The following is a 27,596-nucleotide window of genomic DNA, read 5'->3' on the forward strand; positions in this document are numbered from 1 at the left end:
AGTCTGACCTTTACAAAGACAAATTTATACCACACAACTGTATGCATTCAGTTCAACCTTTTGGCCAAATCTAGATTCCTCGATCTAAGCAAAGGGTTTGACAAAAGGTACAGTGTTTTTATTTTTTTGCTTAATTTCTCCTCACTTTTCAGACCTGAATGCCCCAGAGAATTCCCAGCCCCACAGTGTCAACTTCATTTCTCTGTTGGACACTAAGTGGCCAATTCTGCAAGTATTATGTAAGTCAGTCACACAAATGAAGAAAATCACTAATTCTTAAGAGAAAACAATATCTCTTCAAGCAGGTAAAACAATGTCAGTCCAGAATTGACAGGCCCTTGGCAATTTGTCCATTTCTGAAAACCAAGATGATAAGAAAACCTTTTAACCTAAATAGGTGTGTGAGGCCATTCTCACATGGCTACAAAGGAATACTTGAGACTGGGCAATTTATAAAGAAAAGAGGTTTAATTGGCTCACGGTTCTGCAGGCTGGACAGTAGGTTTGGTGCCGGAACACGCTTGGCTTCTGGGCAGGCCTTAGAGAGCTTTTGCTCATGGCAGAAGGTGAAGTGGGAGCAGTTATGTCACATGGCCACAGCAGGTGCAAGAGAGATCGAGTGGAGGGGAGGGAGATGCCACACTTTAAACAAACAGATCTTATGAGACCTCACTCGCTATCTCATGGACAGCACCAAGCCATGAGGGATCCACCCCCAGGATCCAAACACCTCCCACCAAGCCCTACCTCCAACACTGGGGACCATACTTCAAGACGAGATTTGGGGAGACAAGTATCTAAACTATATCAATAGGAAGAAAGAAGAAATTCAGCTGTTAATTGATGAAGAAATAAGCAAGCCTTTAACTACAAGCTCTGCAAGAAGATAGTCAAGGCAATTACTAACCCATAACAAAATATCAAAATCAACAAACTGTTTGGATTTTTTTTCTTTTAATTACTGGATGTGTACTTTGGATATCAATATATTTCAGGTGACTGCATTGATATAATGATCTAAGTAGTCCTTTGGGGAATAATTTTGTAATTTTCACAGCCAGAAGAATGTTGTGCACTTTAGGTCTTCCCGATAGCTAATTTACGTGGCTGTATCTTTAAAACCTCTTCCCATGCTCAAATTGGTTTTGGAGCCTCCAAATGTCCACTTGTTTCTGGGTTTGATATCAGAGAATCACTCTTGGCTCGTTCCTCTTCTTCATCCTCCAAACCAATTGATTACAAAGCTCTGTCAACTTAGAAGTCCTCTGAAATTCACATGTCTTTTCTGTTATCACTGCTCTGTCAGACGCATGCTCACATCACCTCATTTCAGGAACATTGCTTTTCTCTAGATACAACCCTTTGCCTCAAGCAAGAACAACTCAGATCCATTGTAGACACTGCCCACTAGATTAATCTGCCTATAATATCACCAGCATCATGTCACTGTTAGTCTTGGAAACCTTTGAAGGCTTCCCAGAATGGAGCCATCTTTTGATGCCTCCCATATATTGGTCTAAGTTTCCTGAATTTTCTGTTTCAGTCAGATAGCCTAACACACTAAACCTACTGTACACTACCTTATTCCTACTCTCATATGGAATTCTACCTAACTGGAATGACCTCTTTCCATCTGTCTGTCCATGTCTTATGAAACCACCTTCAAAAAATTAATAAAAGGCCACAAGGGTAGAATTGTGATAAGGACTTTAGGTCTGCTAAGGTATGGGCATAGTTAAATCACAAGCAGTTATTGTTTCATAACTTGCTTTTCTTTGTTTTCTATAATTGCTTACAGCTCAAGAGTCACATAGCTGATGGTCACAGATTTGTAACTTCTCCCATTGTTTCATAGATAACATCAGTATCATAAAACCTAAGACTGGTGTTTGAGGTATTTTTCAGACTTTGCATTCTGATGAGCCAATGATGCCACCCAGATCTGTGACCCATACCAAGGAACTGACTCACCAGTTCTGTGAGCCCCACCCAGAAACTGACTCAGGCACAAAGACAGTTTTGACACCCATGCTATTTCATCCCCACCCAATCAGCAGTATCCATTCCCTAGTCTCATGCCCACCAAATTTCCTTAACAACCCTAGCTTCCAAATTCTTGGGAAGGCAAATTTGAGAAATATCTCCCATCTCCTCACTTGGCTGGCCCTGAGATTCCTAAACTCTTTTTCTGCTGCAACACCACTGTCTCAGTGCATTGGCTTTTCTGTGCAACAGGCAAGAAGTATCCGTGGGGCTGTAACAAACTGCAGTTTCATTTAGACAACTAAAAAATCCATTTTTTCCCCTAAGATCTTATGTATGTAGCTTAAAACAACCTCATCATATTTGGAACTTGCTAAAGAAATTATTTGATTACCTCTCCTGGCTCTGTGGGGTTGGTCCACTGGCATTTTCTCAGAGATCTACTGTTTATATAAGAATTTTCACATTTTACACTTTCAATTCAGTGATAACCTAAAAGAATGACTTTACCAGTTACATAAACCAGATTTCTGCTTTGCATTGAAATTTCTAAATTGAAAGTCATTCTTATGGAATAATACTTGTTTCTTCATATTTTAAGGATTCATAGGCTGGGTGCGGTGGCTCACGTCTGTAATCCTAGCACTTTGGGAGGCCGAGACAGGCGGATCACAAGGTCAGGAGATCGAGACCATCCTGCCTAACAAGGTGAAACCCCCTCACTACTAAAAATACAAAAAATTAGCCGGGCATGGTGGCAGGCGCCTGTAGTCTCTGTGACTCGGGAGGCTGAGGCAGGAGAATGGCATGAACCCCGTAGGTGGAACTTGCAACTTGCAGTGAGCCAAGATTGTGCCACTGCACTCCAGCCTGGGTGACAAGCGAGACTCTGTCTCAAAAAAAAAAAAATAAAATAAAATAAAAAAAAAGGATTCATAAAGATTCATAATAGTTTCTATGAGTCCCTACTATTAGAAGGATTCAAGAACAGTTTTTGTTCTAAAGGAAATCTGTAAATGCATTTGACAATCATGTATTGTCATGTGGCATATCTTTCCTACTGTTATCTTGAACTGCTCTTTAAATCCTTTATTAGAGTTTTACTTTTCAAGTTTTTAATGTCTAATATTCCCTAACAGATAGTATACTCTCTGGCGATAGGGTTTATGTCTTAGACGTCTTTCTATTCCTGATGCACTAAACATAACCTCAAAGAGAGGAAGTGCTTGGTCAAAACTGGTTGGTCTGGTTTTGACTATAAAGGCCTGATGTAGTCTACACTGCATGTCAGAGGAAAAGCAAACAAAAAAAATGAGGAGGACTAAGTTTCACTAGATATCCAACTGAAAATTATCCAACTGAAAGAGAATACTCAAATTGTCCAAATGTCCCTCATCTTCACTAGGATGCATTTCTTTGAGGCATTTCCCATATGGCTATAAGGGCTGCCACATAATGCTTTTTATACAACAAAGCCTTTATTTTACCTTTCTTCCAACAGACAATAAAAATCAAGACTGTTTTAGTAGGCAGTTTCTTTCTCATAATTGGTAAGAGGTACTAGAAGAAAAAAATGTTGAATCCTATCTGTTCTTAACGTTTCAGGCAAATCCTTACTCTGTGTTAATTGCATGTTATTGTAGACAGAATTCTAGAACTATTATTCATCTTTCATATGAACAAGGTGGTCCTGTGTGTCATTCTAGATATTATTAGTAGAAAACTAAAGTCTGCAGGAGATGTCAAGGTGACAGGATTAGGAGGAAGAGAGAACCTCGAAATGGGATTTTCTCACTTGAGAACTGGGAGACTGGAAAATCAATCAGTCACCATCCATACACAGGGCTTAACTGGTTACCTGAAATATTTTCTCATGCAAGTGTTGAGTTGAATTATATAGACTTATGAAGTTTACGTTATTGCATGAATTAAACATTTTTGGCAGCAATTGACAACAGAGACCAGTACAAATGAAGTCATGGACTAATTTAGTGGAAGAAAAAATATTCTTTAATCAGTGCTTTTCTCACTGTGGCTACCTAGAGATAGTAGAGATAGGAACGGGATCAACTGAGGCAGTCTATGGCACTCAGTTATTGATGGGATATTAGCTAATCCTGTGGTTCAGTAAATATCATTCTCCCCGTCACTACAGAAAGATACCTGTGGAGTTTAATGGGCAGCAAAAAAACCAGGATTAGAAGTCACTTGGATTTTTCAAACCAGTAACAGAGTTGTACATAAAAAATACATACATATCTGATTTTTTAAAAGACCATTCCAAAGAATGTTTTAAGAAAACGGAAGACGGTAGGAAGAGAGTTACAGGGACCAACGATGAACACTTCGCAAAGTAGCTTGTGTTGATGGCTCATCTCTCAACTAGAAGAAAGGGGGAGCATGAGAGGTTAACTTTAGTAGGAGAATAACTAAAGCTAGGGCAAAGTAAGGAAGCTTTTCTTCCTCCATGAACTGTTCTTTGTTCAGGGGCTACTGCATGTTCAGCATGAGAGTTAATTAACAGACAGCACACTGCTGCCTGGAACGCCTTACATAATTACACCTGGAGTCTAATTAGGTAACTCTCAACTATCCCTTGTCTAAATCATCCAAGCTACAAATCTCTCAGTGTGGCTAGCATTCATTTAGTGAGGCCTATGACGTGCTTGTGAAATTAAGAAGTTGTCACTTCTAACATGTGGGATACACTAACAGCCTAAATGAGTTTTCCCATATGGTTTTCATGTAGAAAGTGAAGCCTTGAGAGAAAGTACGATCTTTCTGGATTCCTTTGGGTTGCCTATAGATTCCAGAACACCATGCCAGGTAGAATCATATTTTATTGACAATACTGTCAAGTAATTACTAATTAAGGTATTTGCGCTGTTATTTAATTTTAATAGAATGATATAATGTTAATATTGATCATTCTGAGATGACGAGATTATGGTAAATTTAAATTTTTTTAGACTTTTCTAGAATTTTCCAAGCTTTCTATAATAAAAAAATCTATATATTAATAACAATGTGGAGAGAGGAAGAAAAATTGGTAAAGGACTCCTCTATAAAATGATCCCATCTTTGTATTAATGACTGCCACATAATATGCAGAGCATAATTTATTATTTCAAAATTTAATATAATTTTAAATACTGTATATACTGTATAAAATAAAATACCAATCTACACCAGACGCTTTCATTTATCTAATCAAACTGAACAAATGTGCAAGATATGCTATAAATTACTTCCAAGAATGTACAACTTGGTAAAATGGGGCACAGATTTTAGTGACATGAAAAGAGTTGTAATCAGTAGTATCTTTTAACAATAGGTTAAGTTTCTCTTTTTTCTTTGACCACTTTTTGCAAGTGACACCATAAATCACCCTTGAGATTTGTCACCTGGCGTGGCACATCTTTGCTATCAAGTGAAAATGACCAAAAGGAACACCTTGTTATCAAATCTGTTCATTACATGGGCAGGTTCATGAGAGCTGAACTCCACCCAACATATTTTGAAAACGGTGGGAGGAGGAGGGAGGATCCTGGCGAGTGAGAAACAGAACTTAATTAGTTGCAACGCCTGGGTCCACTGCTATAATCAGTGAAGCTACCCAACTGGTGGGCCAAGCCAAAGGGATCAGAAACAGGTCTACTATTGCCAAGTTTGCACTCTGCCTGCAGCGACTGTCAACTAATGATAGATTAGACAAATCTGATTGCTCTATCAAAACATTCATCTCAAATCTTGATTAGTAATCCTATTGAATTATGATTAATTCACAAGGGTGCTGCTGACAGATAAGATACTTCATCTAACAATGTGTATTAGTTGCTTTGCCTGAAGCCAAAATGTAAAAAAGCCCCCCAAAACAAAAACACACAAACTCCGGAAGTTGCTAGCAAAATAAACTATCAAGCATTGCACATTGAGAAGGATAATGAGGCTACATGCACCATTTAATTTAATAAAGAGCTTGTTTGTGAGAACTCAGTCTTGATACAAAAAAACAAGAGGGACTTAGGGAGAGAAATACAGTGAGAACAATACATTGTAAACAAGAGTACACCCTCTGCCTTTTCAGCAAGGAGTATGTAAGAGACATTAACTCAGGATTGCTTCAGGGGGTACCATTCTCCGTTCTGGCTACATCCCAGTTACTCAGGCCAGAGGCAGAGCAGAACTTGCATGCTTTTTGCAACTTACCATCCAATTACTCTTCTTGTCTCTGGGATGAAGACATCTGTGAATAGAAATATTCAGCAGACCTAAACTCATGGGATTTTCAGAAAGCGGATTTTTTTTCTTTTTTTTTGGTAATCTTTAGGGAGTAAAGTGATAGAGAGGAGGGAAAGTATAAGAAAGGAAGTGTTTAACTTTCCTAAGAAAAGGCATAAAAATGAGGGTTCCTAATGTCCTTTTTCCTTTTCGCTTTGTCTGAAGCAAAGAAACATTCGATGGGATGTATGCTAAGGTTTTAGTTTAGTACACAGCTATGACTCAGGAAAAACTGAATCAGTATTACCCATTCCCTTATCAAGCCAGCTCATGGGGCCTGAACCTAAACCTATCATTCCATTTGTGGCTTTGCCAACCCCAAAAATTCAGCTCTGCTTGTTGGGGTTTGGGTTGGGTTGCTGGGGCAGTCAGAGGATGCTAAGTACTCAAAATCTTGTGTAATTTTAGATGGTATCATTATCTTATCCTGACCTTATGATTTTACAAAAAGCCTAATGTCCTATAATCATGTTTCTCTTTAGCTGGTATTAACCTTTCGGTGACTTCTCTCTTCTCTCTCTCTGTCTCTCTCTCGCACTCTCATAACTATCCTGTTAATCAATTGTGCACTGCAGATGGGGTCAAGGAAATCTACTTCCTCCTTTGATAGCCTCCAATGTTTCTACTCTTGGGGATAAAAGTGCTTTAAATGGAGTTATATTCTAGGAAAATCAATATATGATTACTGCAAAGATTTGTATTGATTGTGCGTTGCATTGCAAAAAGGCTAAAGAAAAATGGCATGGCACATTTTCCTTCAATTCCTACTCCACAGAGTTTGTTGTGAATGTTTTGGGCAGGAAGAAAATGTTGGAACTTTATTTAATGACCTAAAGTTTTCATCATTCACTCCACTTACTTTTTTCTCTACCCTGGAAAGTGCTTCATTATGACTCTCCTGGCTTCTCGTCTATAATACTGGCCGACATCAGGGACCGCCAGGAGAGTTCACAGAGCTGAAGACTGTCTCCTTCACACAAGGGAGCTGTGCCAGAAACTGCAGGTTGCCTTCCTAACATCCATTCTTCCCTTTCTACTCCTTTACACAAGCCTGATTTTGTTGACAGCAGCAATGTACCCAGCTGAAAACACTTTTCAGTTTTCCCTTACACATAGAGGTGACTAAGTGATTAGGTTTTAGGTAATGGAGTCTAGGTAGAGATTGTTGGGCAAGGCTTCTGGGGAAGTTCCTTAAAAAGGGGTTGGGGTTTGGCTCAGCTGCCAGGCACATTTTACCCTTCCCTCCCTTTCTTCCTTCTTCCTACCTGTAATGTAGGTGAGCCATTAGGAGCCACAGCAGTTCTTTTGTGACCATGAGGGAAACCTGAAGCTAGACGCCAAGTCAAAGTATAGCAGAACATAAAGACCAAAGGGGCCATGAACATTGGTGATGTTGTGGAGCCACCAGAATAACCCTATTCTTTGGGAACTTCTTTCAGATGAAGGAACATAAATCCTGACATTGTTTAAGTTACCGTTTTTCCGGTCTTTGATATTTGCAGCCAAACATGAGCCATTTCTCCTGCAAAATGTCTAATTATATGAGTTCTCAATGTCGTGCTGACTAATAAAAATAAGCAAATTTTTTTTTTTTGAGCCAGAGTCTTGCCCTGTTGCCCAGGTTGGAGTGCAGTGGCATGATGTCGGCTCACTGCAACCTCCGTCTCCCGGGTTCAAGCAATTCTCCTGCCTCAGCCTCCAGAGTAGGTAGGATTACAGGCGCCCGCCCCAACACCTGAATAATTTTTGTATTTTTAGTAGAGACAGGGTTTCACCATGTTGGCCAGGCTGGTCTCAAACTTCTGACCTCAGGTGATCCACCTGCCTTGGCCTCCCAAAGTGCTGGGATTACAGGCGTGAGCCACCGCGCCCAGTCACTTTTTTTTTTTTTTTGGGACGGAGTCTCACTCTGTCACCCAGGTTGGAACGCAGTGGCACAATCCAGGCTCACTGCAACCCCTGCCTCCCAGTTGAAGCAATCCGCCCACCTGAGCCTCCCAAGTAGCTGAGATTACAAGCATGCGTCACCACGCCTAGCTAATTTTTGTATTTTTAGTAGAGACAGGATTTCACCATGTTGGCCAGGCTGGTCTTGAACTCCTGACCTCAAGTGATCCTTCCCCCTTGGCCTCCCAAAGTGTTGGGATTATAGGTGTGAGCCACCAAGCCTGGCCAAAAATAAGAAACATTTATCTCTAGGGTAAATGTCACAGGCAGTGGTTACTGGGTGACCCAAATACTTCAAGGTGTCTACAATCATTTAGTTGTCTTCCCAATCACTAGTGTTGAGAATACTGGAGTAACAAGGTCTTTAAGAAGTTTGGTGTACCTTTGTGATTTTTAGCTGTCCAGCCTCCATTTCTCTCTCTTCTAGTATTAATAGTGCTCCAATTTCTTCTGGGAAATTTCTTCCCCCTATAGTGTGCAGTCTTAGTGGGACTGTCATCAAGGGGCTCTGGCCTCCCCTAATCGAGGAGCAGGTACAAGATCCAGACTAAACCCCCTCAGACTTTGATTAAGGCTTCAAGGCCCATTTAGATGATTCTGGAATAAAAGCTGTTTTATTATAAATTAAGAGATGGAATTTCTAAAAGCCTCTACCTTACACACTGAACATTCCTTACTGTGAATTTTTCCTAATGGCTCATTGCCTAAGTGATTTAAATTTTTTCATTAAATACAGAAGTTGCTGATTATAAAATCTATTGACTACTTAGCTTCAATGAACTATTAAAACATTTACTCTAAAAACTGCAGCTTAAATAGCAGGTGATATTAAACTGGGTGAAAAATTAAATTTTGGGAATAATAACAGCTTACCTTTATGGAGTATTTCCTTTGTGGCAGACACTACTCCCCGATATTTAAATATATAAAGTAATATAAATACCTATGATAACCTATGAGTTAAGCATTGCTATTATTCCCTTTATTCAGACAGGAAAACCGAGGGAGAATGGTTAATTTGCCCAGTGCCATGTAGTTTGTAAGTGGAAGAGTTAGGATAATTCTCAAAGCTACCGTGATAAAATTATATAATCCTCTATCGCTGGTGGCAATACAAACTAATATAAAACCAGCCCAGGCCGGGCGTGGTGGTTCATGCCTGTAATCCCAGGACTTTGGAAGGCTGAGGCGGGCAGATCACGAGGTCAGGAATTCAAGACCAGTTTGGCCAGGATGGTGAAACCCTGTCTCTACTAAAAACACACACACACACAAAAAAAAAAATTAGCTGGGCATGGTGGTGCGCACCTGTAATCCCAGTTACTCGGGAGGCTAAGGCAGGAGAATTGTTTGAACCCAGGAGGCAGAGGTTGCAGTGAGCCGAGATCGTGCCTCTGCACTCCAGCCTGGTGACAGAGTGAGACTCTATCTCAAAAACAAAAAACAAAGAACAAAAAAAACCAGCCCAGAAATTTTTTTGGTAATGTCTGGTAAGAGCCATACAAACACTGATACCTTTTACTTAATAATTTCATTTGTAATATTATATTCAAGAGAAACAATCTAACTGAAGAAAACAGAGATTTTTATTGCAGCGTTACTCCTAATAGCAAAACTAAGTAGAAGTAACCTAACTTCAATACTAAGGAACAATTAAATCCAAAATAGCATATAAACAATGCATTATCACTCAGTCTTTAAAATGCGTAATTATAAAATTCTGAAGCAACACAGGAACCAATGTAGCATTAAACAAAAAAAAATGATACAAAATTACATGTATTCAACACCACCACCTAAATTAACCCACACATTCCTATGGTCAATGGCTGGAAATTAACTTTCAAGGTAAAAATAGCTGTATTAGGAGAGCGGGACCATGGGGAAGTCCCACTCCCCCATTTTTCTCTATTATTTTCAAATCAAAAAGGAGGGAGAATAAAGTGAAAACATGCTTTCACGAAAGGAAGAGAAATCGCATGAAGTTCCCAATGCCCCAGCATGCTTTGGGATCTTGATTGGGAAAGCCCATCGTTCCACCTTCACTGTAGATTAACGAGAATGCTACGAAGGAAGGGAGGCTTAGCAACGCAAGGCTCTTTATCCAGTCAAGGTAAATGAAGTTGGGCTGGTCAGAAGAGTAAATAAGATTAGTTATGAGCTCCAGGTCATCCACTCATGGAGGTCAGCAAGTGTGAGATTATTATCCTTGGTAGAAGAGCAGCAAAATAGCATTAAAGAATAAATTAATGAAAACGGTAGAAGATTATTTGAACGAAAGCCCTAATCAGTTTAGAGATTTCACTCAACTGCTCTACTGGCCATCAGTCAAGCTCACAAAACAAATATGCTTGTTCTCTTAAGTAATTCCAGGAGATCTCCCTTTCTTGCTTCAAAGACATCCAATCTAAGGAAAGTCATGAATAAAGTTACCCCGGTTTGCTGTTACACCTCATACAAAACCCACTCAAGCATCAATGTGCACGCTACAGCAGACTATTTACAGAAGATGCGTAATTGCTAGTCCTGTTTGGACTTTGATTCTGAACAGAACATTATTCCATATCCATTCAGAAACACTGAATTCACCAATGTGCAAACTGCATATTTTATTAAATAAACACAAACTAGGAGATAATGACATACATTTGTTTTCATTACAAGTAGTAATGCAATATTTCTCCAAGGCTTACTGCATTAGCATTTCTCTCCACGTTTCAAATGCCTTTGAACTTTCTGAAAAGCTACATCTGTTAGCTCCCGTGTATACAGCGGAAAGTTACCAAGTGAATTAAGTTTTAATATAAATTGCTTTGTTCACTATTAAGATTGATGTTGGACACACTGTACTGTAAGTTGCAAACTGCAATTACAATTCGTTGCAATTATCTTTGGTTGTTAATAGCACAAGATAGCATGTCACTTTCTACCAAGTGTATAATTTATCATTTGTGGGTTTTTTTTGGTGTGTTTGTGAACTCTTGTGGTATTCCAAATGTATAATCTTGTTGTATTTATTTCCCAGTGGTCCAACAAAATGCACAGCAAGTGCTGACTAGAACAAACTAAAAAGCACTGCTATTGACAAGCCGTCACTTGAGCAGTAATGAACATTCAGCCTCCACTTTCACCTCAACAAACCAGCAGCTTTAATTTATGATAAAGCAAAGGAGAGACAACCTCCAGGTTTATTATACCCTCACTGCTGTTTCAAATAAAGTAATTAGAAGGTCAAGAGACAGGTCTGGAAAGCCAAATATAAATGCAACCCTTCTGTACAGGCATTAAAAAAAAAAAAAGACTAGTGTGTTCAAAGAGCATTTTATCCATCTTTCTTCTTCAGAGCTGGGCAAGTCGGTTGTTGTTCTTTTTTAATACTACCGTAACCAATCAGAAACAGTGGCAGCACCGTTCTTTCACTGTCTAATTTGCTCCATATGGACTATGGGCCGCTCACCTAGGAGACGCTGTCCTTAAGATAACATGACTTACTAGTCTCAAAAACTGCTGTCAACTGTAGACTTAGGGCAGGTGATCAGACATTTCATTTTTTTGTTTGTTTGTTTTTTTCTTCCAATAAAGAAAACTCAGGTGAAGTGATGGAAAGGTTCTAGAGAAATCCTACTGATATAATAGTAGCCCACAAATAAATAGAAATCTATTTGAAAACATCTGCTGTAAAATTTTTCTTGAAACAATACCCGAGGAAAAGGGGTTGGCTGGGAGAAAAATTGCCGTTTAAGTATGTTTTGTTTTCAGTGATGAATAAACAGTTATTTATAATAAACTAGCATGCTGTTTTGAAGAAACTACCTATAATATCATATTTCATTTTAAAGGCTCCTAATTTTGCATAATTGTGTTCTGCATTTACGTTCCTCTTTTTTCTCCTACATTAGAATCACACCACCCAAGCCAGGTGTGGTGGCTCACACCTGTAATCTCAGCACTTTAGGAGGCCGAGGCGGGCGGATCATGAGGTCAGGAGTTTGAGACCAGCCTGACCAACATGGTGAAACCCTGTCTCCAATAAAAATACAAAAATTAGCCGGGTGTGGTGGTGAGCTTCTGTGGTCCCAGCTACTCAGGAGGCTGAGGCAGGAGAATCGCGTGAACCCAGGAGGCAGAGGTGGGAGTGAGCCGAGATTGCACTACTGTACTCCTGCCTGGGCAACAGAGGGAGACTATGTCTCAAAACAACAACAACAAAAAAGAATAACACTACCCAAAAATTCCTTGTAAAGGCCATGTAACCTAATAGACCTTGGCTATGCACCCAGCCTTCCCTCTGAGGAGTAAGTTAAGACAATGTAAGGGCCTCTTCTAAACCAGCTGCCCTCAAATGTGTTGATCCATGGATTACTACAGTGGGAAATTATGTTGCATGGATAAACTCCATTTCTCCCCATTACCTATTGTTTCAAGCCCTTCTCCAAGCCTCTAAATAAAAAGATAAGGAGGACGGTAGAAGAATAGAAAGAGGAGAGTGGAAGAAGCACAAAGAAAAGAAGGGATAGAAAGTGAGGGGAAGAATGACAAAACCAGAACTCACCGAGCTCCTGCACAGGTAGCTATGGTATGTGTCACAAATACTACATGCTACATTGTGTTATATGGGAAAAAAGATGAATCTTCCAAAATAGTACAAGTTATTCTTGGTGCCATAAACCTAGGAACATTCTTTTTTTTTCTTTTTTTGAGACAAAGTCTCACTCTGTTGCCCAGGCTGGAGTGCAGTGGTGCCACCTCAACTCACTGCAACCTCTGTCTCCCAGGTTCAAGGGATTCTCCTGTTCAGCCTCCCAAGTAGCTGAGACTACAGGCACGTGCCACCATGCCCAGCTAATTTTTGTATTTTTAGTAGAGACGGGGTTTCGCCATGTTGGCCAGGCTGGTCTCGAACTCCTGACCTCAGGTAATCCGCCCGCCTCAGCCTCTCAAAGTGCTGGGATTACAGGCGTGAGCCACTGCGCCTGACCAACCTAGGAAAATTCTGAAAGTGACTTCAAGGCTATTATAATCATCTTGATCCATCTCTTTTTGGGGTCTGTGGCACGTACACTCCAAAAGCCTTTCTGATACAGCGTTCTGTTGTGTAATTTTTGATTCAAGTCATTTTTCCCATCATCTATTCCAGCAGTCAGTATAATTGCACTTGATTATATAAGTGGTGGAAATGTATGTAATATCATAGAGCATGTAATTATGTTGTAAAAATCCTTATGAAACTGTAAAACAGAAAGTGCACGAGTACAGTAGGTGCTTCTTTTTTCCTTTTTGTCTCCACCAAGAAAACCTACTGGAAGCAATGACGCTTCATGGTGTATAGGAAATGGATATATTTTGTGTTCTCATCTACCAGGGTGAAGGGATGGGCAGCTTTGGTCCACGATCACCTTGATATCCTTAGTGCCAAATAATATTTATAAATCATGCATTAATAAAGAGATAATATCTGTACTCTATAATCCAACAGGAAAGGCAAAATAACATTAAATTTCTGAGGCATACAGTATAATTTCTAGGTTGGTTTCTTCAATCCGGGAACATGTTTTCTTCTGTTGTAGCCATTTTTTGTTATTGTTTATTTATTATTTTACTCTAAAACGTAATACTCCTAATAATTTTTATAATTAGTGGGAAAATAACTGCAGAAATAAACTATAAACTAGATAATTTTCCAAAATTTTTTGAGGCAGTAATTTTAGCTGTTTCTCTAACTAGATAAAACAAAAAACAATTTGACTAATCCGCATTCTTCAATCCTCCTCTTCCAGCCACCTTCTTTTCTGATCTTTCACTGGAGGTGCTAATGAGTAGTGAAGTGTTCAAAATGCTAGGCTGTGCAGTGGAATAAGATGCACAGAGCCTGAGTAATTCAAAGTGGAAAGTGAGACTTGTTTCATCAGGCTGTAAACCTTCATCTCAGTGGAAGTCCTAACAATGGTATCCTGGATGTAAAATCTCCACCAAACAGGAGATTCTCAAAGAGGAAAGTCAGCTGTCCTATTTCTTTCCCATAGGAAACCTATATGCCAAAGCAATCTAGAAACCAAGGTGTTCCTGGTTTCTACCTGAGGGGCCCAACACTGAGGTAGGTTTTTAGGAAAATGTAAAGGAATTGTGGAGCATGATCACTGCCTGGGAGGACCTTCTACATTGGACAAAGCCCAGTACTTGGTAGATCTGCCAACAACTTTTGCATATGCCCATTAAATGCATCAATTGTTACTAAAGAAATTTATATGGTTCTATGAGTATGACGGAGACTTAAAAAAATCATGATGCCTATGCAAGGCACTGTGCCTCAACAACCTTCCCTCCTTCTTCCTTGTAACAGAATCTGTTTTATTCAGGTATTCAGCACTCAAAGGAAGTTGACTCCATTGCCAGATGGGGAGAAAATCTTGGTTAATCAGTCAGTAATGGTGCTTCCATTTCCCTTGCCAGTCTTGGTTTAGGGGTTTCAGTTGGGAGCTTCTAGGAAGGATCTCCTCACTCTTGAGAAGGAGATACAAGAATTGATTTCCTTCTATCTCTGTTGTTTCTACATCTGGATGTGGTGCCTGGAGCTACTGTAGCCATTTGAAGCCCGAAGGAGGCCAGCATGAGGGTGGTGATGATGGCAGAACCTGAAGAAAACAACTCAAGTATTCAATCATATCATTGGGCCTATGATCGTATCACACCTACAGCTGTCCTATTTCTGAACTTCCTGTGATGTGAGATAACAACTATCATTGTTTACAGTAATACGAGTCAGGGTACAATTTGATACTGTGCCCATTGTATTAGTCCATTCTCACAGTGCTACAGAGAACGGCCAAGACTGGGCAAATTATAAAGGAAAGAGGTTTAATTGACTCACAGTTCCACAGGACTGGGGAGGCCTCAGGAAACTTACAGTCATGGCAGAAGGGGAAGCAAACACGTTCTTCTTCACATGACAGCAGGAAGGAGAAGAATGAGAACCCAACAAAGGGGGAGCCCCTTATAAAACCATCAGATCTCATGAGAACTTACTATCATGAGAATAGCATGGGGAAACCGCCCCCATGATTCAATTACCTCCCACCAGGTCTCTCCCACCACATGTGGGAATTTTGGGAACTACAATTCAAGATGAGATCTGGGTGGGGACACAGTCAAACCATATCACCATTTGTCCATTAAGGAGGAGTAACACACACACACACGCGCGCGCGCGCGCATGTATGTATCTATCGATCTATCTATCTTAGCTGTAACCATGCCAACACAACTGAATTTAAATCTCACTAACATCAAACCAGTATCTGCATATATTACTGGTGGGATTTTAAAAATTGGTATCATCCTTTTGGAGAGAGTTTGTCAATATGAAGAGGCTTCATTTTGACAGCTATGAAGAGGCTTCATATTGATAGCTATGAAGAGGCTTATACATTTTGACCAAGTATTTTACTTTGGGCAAGCTATCCTAGGGAAATAATCCAAAACATGGACAAATACACACTCTGTATTTGGTAGAATATTATGCATCCATTAGAAAAGATGATTCAAACTGTTAGCAAAGTGAAAAAGAGAGTACTAGAATAATGATGATGATGATGATGATAAAAGTCAATATGTGTGTATGTGTCAGAGTCCAAAGAATATTCACAGAGGTAGTGCCATGGTGAGGGACCAGGGGGTGACTTATTTTTTTCCTGCTCTTTCTTTTCCAAATTTCCTAAATAGGAAATAATATTCATATTTGAAATTTCTACCCTACATTATTCAGCTGCTTAGTACAATTTGCGGGCGAGGCTGATTGAAAATGTCTAGAGAGGGAGAATGGGCTAGCCTGGGGAAAAGACTTGAGGCAGACGCAGAAAGCTCATTAGCACCAGGATTTCTTCACAACTAGTTGGATTTTTCTTTTAAACCCTGACTTTTCTTTTCTTTCCTTTTTTTCAAGGAGATGATTATTCCATGATTTGGGTAAGGTGAACAAAAATAGTTAACACATATGGGATGGTGAGCTAACGTGCCATCACCGAAAGAAGCCCACTGGGGAAAATTCTTATTTCTAAATAAGAAAGAAAATGCACACTGCTTTGATTCAAGCGTTCTGCTTCAGAATAAATTTGCCTAGAAGCGCCTAAGAGTGCAAGGTAGGGGCTGGAAGGCACTGCATTCTTTTAAATAAGAGCAGGGACATAGATGCTCCTTCTAATGCAAGCCAACAATGGCACTGTTGACAGAGTCCCAAAGCAGCTCATGATATTCCACATAATTAAGAGGAATTGTTGGCATCAGAGGGGCCAGAAATGTTCTGTAGATTAACTGCTTGCTTCGTTGCTAATGACTGCCCAATTTCTTTAGACTAATTGGTGCAATCTACATTTTTGCAGCAAAGACGAAGTATCAACTTGATTTGGTGTCGATAAAAAATTGATGGATGCTTCTGACTGCTACTTCTCAACAATACATGGATTATTACTAGTATAATTATCATAAATGACAAAACATGGGCAAGTGGTGATTACAAGTCTAATTCTATCTTGAGGTTTTAATGGCATAAACCACTCAGGCTTTACACTCATGATTTACTGCATCATCAAAATCCCTGAAAGGATTACCCTTGGGTGAATGCCACTCATTATCTTCCCAATAATGCACTGGTTTGGCCCAACATGGAACAAATAATCAAGACTGAGTTCTTAGAAAAGCCCTTTTTAAATATATAAATCTCTGGTTTGAGAAGGAGGCATGTACCTGTCAATATCCTTCTCTTCAATTCTGGATGTTGTAGTTGAATTTCGCTCTGGCATGTACAAAAGCCAGGTGTCTCTATGTCACACAATAGCCTACTGTAATACATAACAAAGCCGGGAGATGCTCCGTTATTGCTAACCAAGCACTACCAGAGTGCCACCAACCAAGAAGAGAGAGAAAAGGCTATCAGCCTCATATCTTCCCACTTGGTTGGGCACAAATACTAGTTCTGCAGAGCTGCCTTTCTTTTGGGGCAAGGGACAGGGAAGAAAATAGGAAAGAGGCATTTATTGCTATTTGGGGGAATGCTTTTTAGAGAATGTTAAACAGCTTGTGCTACAATAAAAAACATAAAACACACAGACATTTAGCTGGTTAAGAGAGGCAGATCCAGTATTAGGGATACCTTAGACTGAGACTGCAAAATGGAATGTCCCCAAAGTTCAGGCCGGCAATCAAAGAGCAAAGCAGCCTAAGTGAGGGGTAGTGGCAACTAGGTAGGAGATACCCCATCTAAAATGGGCAGCTACTCATTGTTACAAGTGACTGTTGCTCCATCCAAGGGGACAAGTCTGGTTTTTTTTTTTTTTTTCATGACAAGTCAGAAGCCTTCATTTTTTTGTGAAACATCCAGGTTTGTCATGTTGGCAGACAATTGTATTTTTAGCATAATGGTGAAGAGGGGGAGAATCTGGAATGAGACAGTCTGGATTTGGATGTTAGTTCTGCTAACATTTGGGAACTGTTACTTCCTCTTGGTCTCAGTTTTCTCATCTGTAAAATGGGGATAATAACTGAAACGTACCTCACGGAGCTGCTTTGAAGATTAAATGAAGGAACAAATGACTGTGTGTAAAATACTCCTGACACATAGTAAGTGTTCAATAGCCATCACTGTTACCTAAGGCTAGGTAAGGCCAGCTGGTTGTCAGTTTCTGACCTCTGCTGTAGGCAGAAATGATCTGTGGAAGTCAGGATAGAAAAATGGCCAAGGGCTTTGGCTCTGAGGCAGACTGCATGGGTTCGAATCCTGTTTCCTATGTTTGCTGGAGGCTGTCCGAACTTGCAAGACACTGTATGAAGTCTCAGCTTCCTTATCCGGCAAACAGGGATAGATAATGAAGTACCTGCTTCACAGAATGTTGTGAAAATGAGATGAAATAATCTATGTGAAGCAGGTACAATGGTATTTGGCATATGGTAAGCACTCAGGAAATAGTAATAGTTGTTACTCATGTTATTGATTAAGTTGAATTTTCCCCAAAGTCTTTGAATTTTAAATCCTTTTTTTTTTCTCCAAGGCTACTTTTTAAACGACTCTTGTCTTATTTCCTTTTGCCACGGGCATTTGTGCCATGGACGTAGCTTTATTTTTTTTATTGGTTAGTTATTAACCATGAGTTCACTTTTGAAAACTGATTTCTTCACCTCTGAAAATTGCTCCTTAAGGTGCTACTTCAACTCCTACAACTGTTACCACATGAAAACAACTGCTGCAGACAAACAACTCTGTTTGTGTAGGCGACGCACTTAGGAGTGAAGGTTGCTGTAATCACCCTTGTGGTGACGTAATGTTGATGTTTAATACTTTACATGAAACACAATTGTTTTTGTAATATGTAAATAGCTGACAATGTCCAGTTTAAGGGAATCTGCAGTTCAAATGCCCAGGACATCCCTCTCCATTAAAAAATGTAGCTGGGCATGGTGGCTCATGCCTGCAATCCCAGCACTTTAGGAAGCTGAGGCAGGAGGATTTTTTGAAGTCAGGAGTTTGAGAACAGCCTAGGCAAGACCTAGAGTGAGACCCTGTCTCTAAAAAGAAAAAACTTTTTTTTAATTAGCCAGGTACAGTGGTGTACACCTGTAGTCCTAGCTACTTGGGAGGCCGAGGCAGGAGGATTGCTTGGGGCTAGGAGTTGGAGGCTGAAGCGAGCTGTGATTGCACTACTGCACTCCAGACTGGATGACAGGGCAAGACCCCATCTCAAAAAAAAAAAAAAAAAAAAAAAAGTATGAGATTTAAAATAATAAAAAATACATAAAATTTCAATTCCTGAAAATCTGGGTGCATTTTATAGAACACACTTCAGGCAAGCTAAACGTGTGCGAATGACATGAGAACAGCCTTCTGCAGTGGAGTTATGAGGGTGATTCCTTGGTTCAGTCAATCAAAATTCTCACATATGCAAAACTAAAGGAGGTTTCCCGGTTTGCCTTATGGTGCAGCTCACATTCGGGGGGTGTCCTAGACTGTTTGCATTGTTATGAAGGAACACCTGAGGCTGGGTAATTTATTAAAAAAGAAGCTTATTTGGCTCACAGTTCTGCAGGCTGTACAAGAAACATGATGCCAGCATCAGCTTCTGCTAAGGGCCTCAGGAAGCTTCCACTCATGGTGGAAGGCAAAAAGAAGCAGGCATTACACGGAGAGAGAGAAAGGAAGCGAGAGAGAGAGAGAGGGGAGGAAGGTGCCAGGCTCTTTTCAAAAGTCAGCTCTCGTAAAAACTAATAGAGTGAGAAGTCACTCATTACCCAGAGGACAGAACCAAGTTGTCCATGAGGGATCTGCCTCCATAACCCAACACCTCCCATTATATCCTACCTCTAAAATTGGGGATCAAATTTCAATATGATATTTGGAACAGACAAATACCCAAACTATATCAGGAGGTCATTGTAAGTCTTTTCTCTAAAACAGAGAGCTTCAACCAAAGCACTAAAACTTCCGGAAAACCAAAGTGCATATATCACTAGCAAAGGAAAACGCATTTCCTGTAAAATACTTATGAGAGAAAGAATATAAATTATACCAGAAGCATCAACAGGCACACACTGCTAAAAGTAGACAAGCTTCAAGTCACCAGGGTTCCTCTATCACTTACTCATGACTTTCAAATGTCCTTTTTAGTGCAAGGAGAATCTTATACAGGTGCACACTGACGATACTGCAGGTTCAGTTCTAGACCACCACAATAAATATAGCAATAAAGTAGCTCACATGAATTTTTTAGTTTCCCAGTGCATATAAAAATTATGTCTTTTAGACATAATGCTATTGCATGCATAGCAGACTACAATATAGTGTAAAAAACAATGTACATACTTAATTTAAAAATACCCGATTGCTAAAAAATGCTAACAATTATCTGAGCCTTTAGCAAGTCACAATTGTGTTGCCTTAATGGTGATGGCTGCTAATGGATCAGGGTGGTGGCTGTTGAAGGTTGGGCTGGCTGTAGCAATTTCTTAAAATAAGACAATGAAGTTGACTGCAACAGTTGACTTTTCCTTCCATGACAGATTTCTCTGTAGCATGCAATGCTGTTTGATAGCATTTTACCCACAATTTTACTTCTTGTAAAATTGGAGTCAATCCTCTCAAACCTTGCTACTGCTCTATCAACTTGGCTTATTTAAGATTCAACATCCTTTGTTATTATTTCAACGTTGTTCATAGTATCTTCACCAAGAATGGATTCTATCTCAAAAACAAAACAAAACAAACAAACAAAAAACACAACACTTTGCTGATCCATAAGAAGCAACTACTTATCTGTTAAGTTTGATCATGAGATTACACAATTCAATCACATCTCCAGGCTCCATTTACGAGTCTAGTTCTTCTGCTATTTTTACCACGTTTGCAGTAACTTCCTCCACTGAAGTCTTAAGCCCCTCAAAGTCATCCATGAGGGTTGGAATCAACTTCTCCCAAACTCCTGTTAATGCTGATATTTTGACTTCCTCCCATTAATCGTGAATTTTCTTAACAGCCTCTAGAATGGTGAATCCTTCCCAGAAGGTTTTCAATTATCCTTCCTAGATTTATCAGAGGAATGGCAGCTATAGTCTTACAAAATGTGTTTCTTAAATAATAAGGCTTAACAGCAGAAATTACTCTTTGACCCATGGGCTGTAGAATGGGTGTCGTGTTAGAAGGCATGAAAACAATATTAATCTCATTTATCTCCATCAGAGCTCTTGGGTGATCACGTGCATTGTCAGTGAGCAGTAATATTTTGAAAAGAATCTTTTTGTTTGTTTGTTTTTTCTGAGAAGCAGGTCTCAACAATGGGCTTAAAATATTCAGTAGACCATACTATAAACAGATGTGCTATCATTCAGGCTTTGTTGTTCCATTTATAGAGCACAGACAGAACAGATTTCAGCATAATTCTTAAGTACCCTAAGATTTTCAGAATGGTAAATGAGTATGGCTTCAACTTAAAGTTACCAGCTATATTAGCCCCTAACAAGAGAGTCAGCCTGTCCTTTGAGGCTTTGAGGTCAGACATTGACTTCTCTTCTAGTTATGAAAATGCTACATGGCATCTTCTTCCAATAGAAGGTTGTCTACATTGAAAATCTGCTGTTTGGTGCAACCATTTCATCAATGATCTTAGCTACATCTTCTGGATAGCTTGCTGCAGCCTCTATCAGCACTTGCTGCTTCATCTTGCACTTTTATGTTACGGAGACAGCTTCGTTTCTTAAATCTCATGAACCATCCTCTGCTACCTTTCAACTTTTCTTCTGCAGTTTCTCACCTCTCTCAGCCTTCACAGAATTGAAGAGTTAGGGCTTTGCTCTGGATTAGCCTTTGGCTTATAAACATTAGGGAATGTTGTGGCTGGTTTGATCTTCTATCCAGACCACTCAAACCCTCTCCATATCAGCAATAAGGCTGTTTTTCCCTTTCTTATCATTCATGTGTTCACTGGAGTAGCATTTTAATTTGGTGTAGGATCTTTCTCTCTGCATTCACAACTTGGCTGTCTGGCACAAAAGTCTTGGTTTTCAGACTGTCTTTTCTTTTGATATGCCTTCCTCACTAAGCTTAATCATTTCTAGCATTTGAATTAAAGTGAGAGACGTGCAACTCTTCCTTTCACTTGAACTTGGAGGATGCTATAACTTTATTAATTGGCCTAATTTCAATACTGCTGTGTCTCAAGGAATAGGGAAGCCTGAGGAGAGGGAGAGAGATGAAGGAATGACAGGTTGGTGGAATAGTCAGAACACACACAACGTTTACTATGTTCACCATCTTATATGGATGAGGTTCATGGTGACCCCAAACAATTACAATAGTAATATGAAACATGATGGATCACAGGTCACCACCACAGATATAATAAAAACAAATTTTCTTCCTTTTTCTCTTTATTTTTATTTCCTTTTTGTTTTTTATCTTAATAAATACTTTTGAAAGATTGCAAGAATTACTAAAATGTGACAGAGACACGAAGTGAGAACGTACTGTTGAAAAAATGGCACTGGTAGACTTGCTCAATGCAGGTTTCTACAAACGTTCAGTTTGTAAAAGACATACCATCTCCAAAACACAAGAAAGTAAAACCCAGTAAAACGAGGTATGCCTATTACAGTTATTTGGGAAAAGAAATGATGGATATGACCTGGTATTCTGAGAACCATTAGGCTGATAGATCTAGGGTCTTGCTTTCTCATATCAAGTTCTACTCTGTGACTCACCAGGTAAATCTATGGTTGGGTCCTCTCCAAATCTCAAATCACTGAAAGTGAGTTGATACATTATGAAAGAGCTATGCTTTGGAACTGAAAGTCATCAGAAACTTTCTAAAAGAGATTTCTTTGCTAGATTGCTAGATAAGACTCTCCATAGCTTCTTGTTTTCTATTCCTAGTTATGGATATTATGACTATATGTAAACTCATTTTGTTTTCTCTGAGTCTGTGTATCATTTAAATATTAAAAAGAGCAATGGTCATAATTCCATTGTCAGTTACTGTGAAGTCATCCCTCCCAAATATGGGGGTTATCTGAGGCACAGAAGTCAGAGGTGGATGAGGTTAAAGTGAGGTTCCCTCTGGAAATATTCTAATGTAACTATTCAGCCTCCTTCCTCTCCCCTCCCCTCCAGAAGGCTCATGATTTTAAAATGCCCAAATCCAATAATAGATATCACTTACTGTTGGGGATGCACATACCAGAGGAAGTGCTGGGGATAAAGGAAATCTGTGAATCAGAGAAAGATGTTGGTATGCAAGATTGAAGATAGACCAGCTGGCCCACTGCTTCTGCTGGTTTCCAGAGGCCAGGAAGAAATTAGTCTCACAGTTCAGTTGAAAGAACACCTGGCCGTTCACCCAGGGGCACAAATTCACTGTTGAACAGGGTTATCTTTGTTTCCATACCAAACACACCTAGGAATTAAGTTATTTAAAATCCTGTGACTCTCATTGTCCTAAATTGCTCGCCTACATGAAATCAGGAGGCAGAGAAGGGTGGAGAGGAACTTGAGGTAAAAACATTGATGTCAACAGGACTGATTTTAAAGGCTAGAATGGTCTTCTCCTGACTATTACAACTAGGTTTGAGGGTGCCATATTGATTTCCCATATACATTTTACTGAAGATTTACTAATATGAAGAGTTAGGATGGGAGAAATTGCATTTTTTGTTTGTTTGGCTGGTTGGTTTTTGAGGCAGAGTCTTGCTCTATCACCCAGGCTGGAGGGTGGTGGCGCAATCTTGGCTCACTGCAGTCTCCAACTCCTGGGCTTAAGGGATCCTCCCATCCCCTGAGTAGCTGGGAGTATAGGCATGAACCACCACATTCAGCTAATTTTTTGACCTTGTAGAGATGAGGTCTTGCTGTGTTGCCCAGGGTGGTCTTGAACTCCTGGCCTCCAGTGATCCTCCTGCTTTGGCCTCCCAAAGTGCTGGGATTATAGTCGTGAGCCATGGTGCCCAGCCAAGAATTGTATTAAAGTGCAAGAACTGGCACCCTGACCACAACTAAAAGGACCTGTTAGAGCTACTGAGGCTTAATGGGATGGCTACATTAGCTCAATGTTCCTCTGTCTTTCGGGGTATGCACAAAGGTCACTACAACAGTCAAAAATAGACTCCAGTTCCTCATTGCTACGTAAGTTTATGAGTGTGGGAAACATCAGTGTACAGCTGAAACTTCAACCCCAACACTTATTTCTCTTTCTCTGAAGGGGGGTCAGGTTGAGTCTTGCCACAAAGAACTGAGGAGTGTGGCTGGGTAGGCTGGGTCACACAGAGAGTTACATGACAGGAGAGGAGACGACTTCCTGAATTCAAAGCAGAAAAGCCAGATGCGTATCTTGGACGTAGGTGGGACAGGGTAGTAGTGGTGGAGCCAGCAACTTGTGAGGCAGAATGTGCTGGCAACTACTATTGGCACAAGACTTGGTGGGAAGCCTGGGTGACAGAGGCTGGAACGCACCCTGGGAACTGGGCTTTTGGGAGGTATCATCTGGGAACCAGTATCAGGCACTGATCTTTGGAAAAACCCAAACCTGCTGATTTCGATGTTCATTTGTCCTTCTTTCCAGTAAATTCTCACTCCCTTTTCTTGATCCATTTATGGGCATCCACCATTGTGTTCTGCTCCTATCTCTCAGTTTGCCAAGACTTGCAATATGAGTTTTGTTGCTTTTAAATTCAGGTATAGTTTTACACATTTTAAGAGTAGTCTGATGAACTGAAAATGAGTTTTTAAAATTTGGATTATCATTTTAAACTTGCAGAGAAGTTATAAGAATAATACCCCAAAACACTCATGTACTCTTTATCCAAATTCATGTATTGTTATATTCCCTGCAGTATTTTTTTTCCTCGAGCCATTCACTGCTAGGTTAAAACACCAGTTACAGCAGCAAAAAAAGGGGTCTATGGCATTCCATAGCATTTGCCACGTAACAACCCAGTGCTTGGTTCTATGCTGAGCACAGGATGACAGTTCCTTTTCTCAAAGAGTTTGCAAACCCATGTTTTGTTTTGGGGAGAGGGTCTCACTCTGTTGCCCAGGCTGGAGTGCAAAGGCATGATCATAGCTCACTGCAACCTCGAACTCCCGAGCTCAAACAATCCTCTACCTTAGTCTCCCAAGTAGCTGGGACTACAGGTACATGTCACCACATCCAACTAATTTATTATTATCATTATTATTTGTAGAGACAGGGTCTCACTTTATTACCCAGGCTGGTCTCAAATAGACTTCTTGAAAATAAAGTCAGAGCCTTGGGAGATACCTGTGTGGATGCTGGAGTGGGGAAGAAATTACAAGAATCTGTAGTTCCTAACAAGAGAAATAATTTGGCAAGCCAGCATTTCCCCAAATGGGTCAAACAATATCAGTAACTTGGCATATTAAGATGCATTAAGTGGGGAATGCAAGGGAAAGGTATTTCTTGGTCGAATACATTTTGGAAATTTGATTTAGACAATGTTTATCACCTGCAGTTTTCATTGCAGTATGATACTGGTTTACCTCACAGAAGCAGAGTTCCATTGAACATCCTTTGGAAGTATAAAGGAAGTTTATATACTTAAAGAAAAAAAAAAAAAAAAAAACAGAAAAAAAATTGTGAGGTAACATGCAAAATATCACAGCCCAAGTCCATAAGTACTGAGTAGAGGCATCAAATAAAAGAGGATGATAAATCAGATAAAAAGCAGGAAATTCACATTGAAGAAGTATAGGAGTATTTCTGTGATATGGTCGGTGGGTTCATTAGTTTTCAACAGCATCACTATTCCTACTCATGAACCGAAATTGGCCCTCAAATACTCACTGGATCAGGTCTAGACTTATCAAAGGTAATGGAAGGAGTTGGAACCTACATTTATGGAATATCTATTAAGTGCTAGGTGTTTCTTAATTGTCAACAAATTGTAAAGGAGCAGGTGGCTTCTTCGGATTGTCTGCCTGATTCTTGGGCATATCCTTAGCACCAGCACAGGTGTGGACACACAGCGGGGACTCAATGGCTGTTTCTGGAATGACAATGAATCCCTGTTTCACAGTGTGACAATAAAGTAATCGGATGAATTTCTATAGCTGAGTTTCATTGTTAGTCCAAAGGGGTCATTCACTGGTGGCCAACAGCCTGGAAGACAGTATTTTATTTGGCTTGTAGAGTATTTTTAAATAAAGCAACCACCTTTACAAGTTGAGAGTCTTGACCAAGTCCAGATTTCAAGCTTCTTTGGCAATATCAGAAGCTCTGGCAACACAGGACCAGCATTCCCTTAAGGTCACAATCAATGGGGAGTAGGGTGATGGCTGTCTGCCACTGTCCCTACCACTTTATTTTATCTCCATGCCACTGTTGCCGGTGATCCCTGTACTGGTATTCATGAGCACTGCAGGCATTGGAGCTTGTGACTTCTGATCTATTAATAACAGTAACTAATGATAGCAATAATTCTGCATACCTTTATATCTATTAATTCATAAGTCCACCTTATGAGGTGGGTACTCTTCTATTTCCATTTTACAGAAGAGCCAAACAGGGAAAGGGCAAATAACTTGCTCCAGGTCTCAGATCTACTAAGTGGCAGAGTGGGTTCTGAACTCAGAACAGCTGGCTCCAGAGTCCTGCTCTTCACCCCTGTGATCTGCTGTCTCTATTATACAACCATTATTTATTACTCTGAATTGTTTTCAAATTTTTCACGTATGTACCTCTCGTGTCCCCCAAAACCATATCGGCCTTAACAGTATGAAATGCATCCTATTTCCTTTGTATTTCACTAAGCAAATTATTTTTTAAATACCTTTTTATTTCATTCGATCGGGACAATCTGTGTAAGGAGACACATTTCACAATTCCCCTAACCTCCATCAGGCAACCAGCCAAAGTCTGGCTCACCCAAAAGCAAGCCCGATGTTGACCAAAGCTGCCACAGGCTGGCAGCCCCACACAGTTGAGAATGAAGGTCTGCCTTTGCATTTCTCACAGTGACAAACACCACAGGCTTGCATTACACATACTCCAGGCTGATGACTGGAATACACATGTATTAAGTTTCATCAATCCCTCACTTGGTTCAGTGTGGGTTTACCCAAACAGCTGGCTTGGAGCCTATCCTTTCACTTAAATTAGTTCTAGTTCTCTGCAGTTTTGATTTACTGAGAAAGCACTCTCTTTATGTACTAGTGGCATAAGAGTTTTGTGTAGGCAGAAACTGTGGTTGGTGCAATTGGGCCAGTTGGGTCATTCAGCATTTCCATGTGGGAAATTGACTAGAGAAAGGGATTTTAATTCTCAATTAGTCCATATCAGCAAAGGAAATGTATTTCCCATTATTTCTTTACTGTGGGTTCTGATTCATAAAATATCTTAAGGAAAACACATTTTACGTTACTGAGTCTTTGATTTCCCAAGGAAACTAATAAATAATCAACAAAAATATGATTAAAGACTGCTTGAACTACCATCTGAAAAGGAACTCTAGCCAGCAAAGAATCTTTCTGATCCAAATCTTTTTATTCCTAGAAACAGAATTCTTACTTAGCCTTTCAAAAGCCTGATGAAGGCTTCAGCTAAGTTTTGACATAAGATTTTCATATTCAAAATATCTGTTGAAATAAGGGGAGAAGGGATATGATCTTGAAACTGCATTAGTCTGAAATAGGGCTTAGTAAGCTAGAAAGGGAAATTACTTCTCTGTAATTGGAATTTTCTCCTAAAAAATCCCTTTGAAATCATGTTCAGCTACTTTCCCGTCATATGTCCCAGAGAAGCTAACTTTAACCCTTCCTGGAACTGCTCATCATAAAAGTATTTGATATTTATCAATTGCTCTGGGAGGAAATTCTTGAACAATAGTCTGTGTCACCAAAT

General features: G+C 39.8%; 1 protein-coding gene across 4 annotated transcripts in view; it reads right to left on the reverse strand.

Moving 5' to 3' along the window:
• Window positions 1-27,596, reverse strand: part of FTO (FTO alpha-ketoglutarate dependent dioxygenase) — a 440,820-nt gene that overhangs the window by 107,155 nt on the left and 306,069 nt on the right. Inside the window, exon 9 of one of the 4 annotated variants that reach the window (XM_021932357.2) lies at window positions 13,136-14,843. The exons of the other annotated variants lie outside the window; for them this stretch is intronic. Coding sequence (XP_021788049.1) covers window positions 14,759-14,843 — 85 coding nt within the window. The 3' untranslated portion in view covers window positions 13,136-14,758. Of the gene's footprint in view, window positions 1-13,135; window positions 14,844-27,596 lie in introns of those variants that run through there. 4 annotated transcript variants of the gene reach the window in all.

Source organism: Papio anubis, chromosome 18 (assembly GCF_008728515.1).
Source record: "Papio anubis isolate 15944 chromosome 18, Panubis1.0, whole genome shotgun sequence".
NCBI lineage: Eukaryota > Metazoa > Chordata > Mammalia > Primates > Cercopithecidae > Papio > Papio anubis.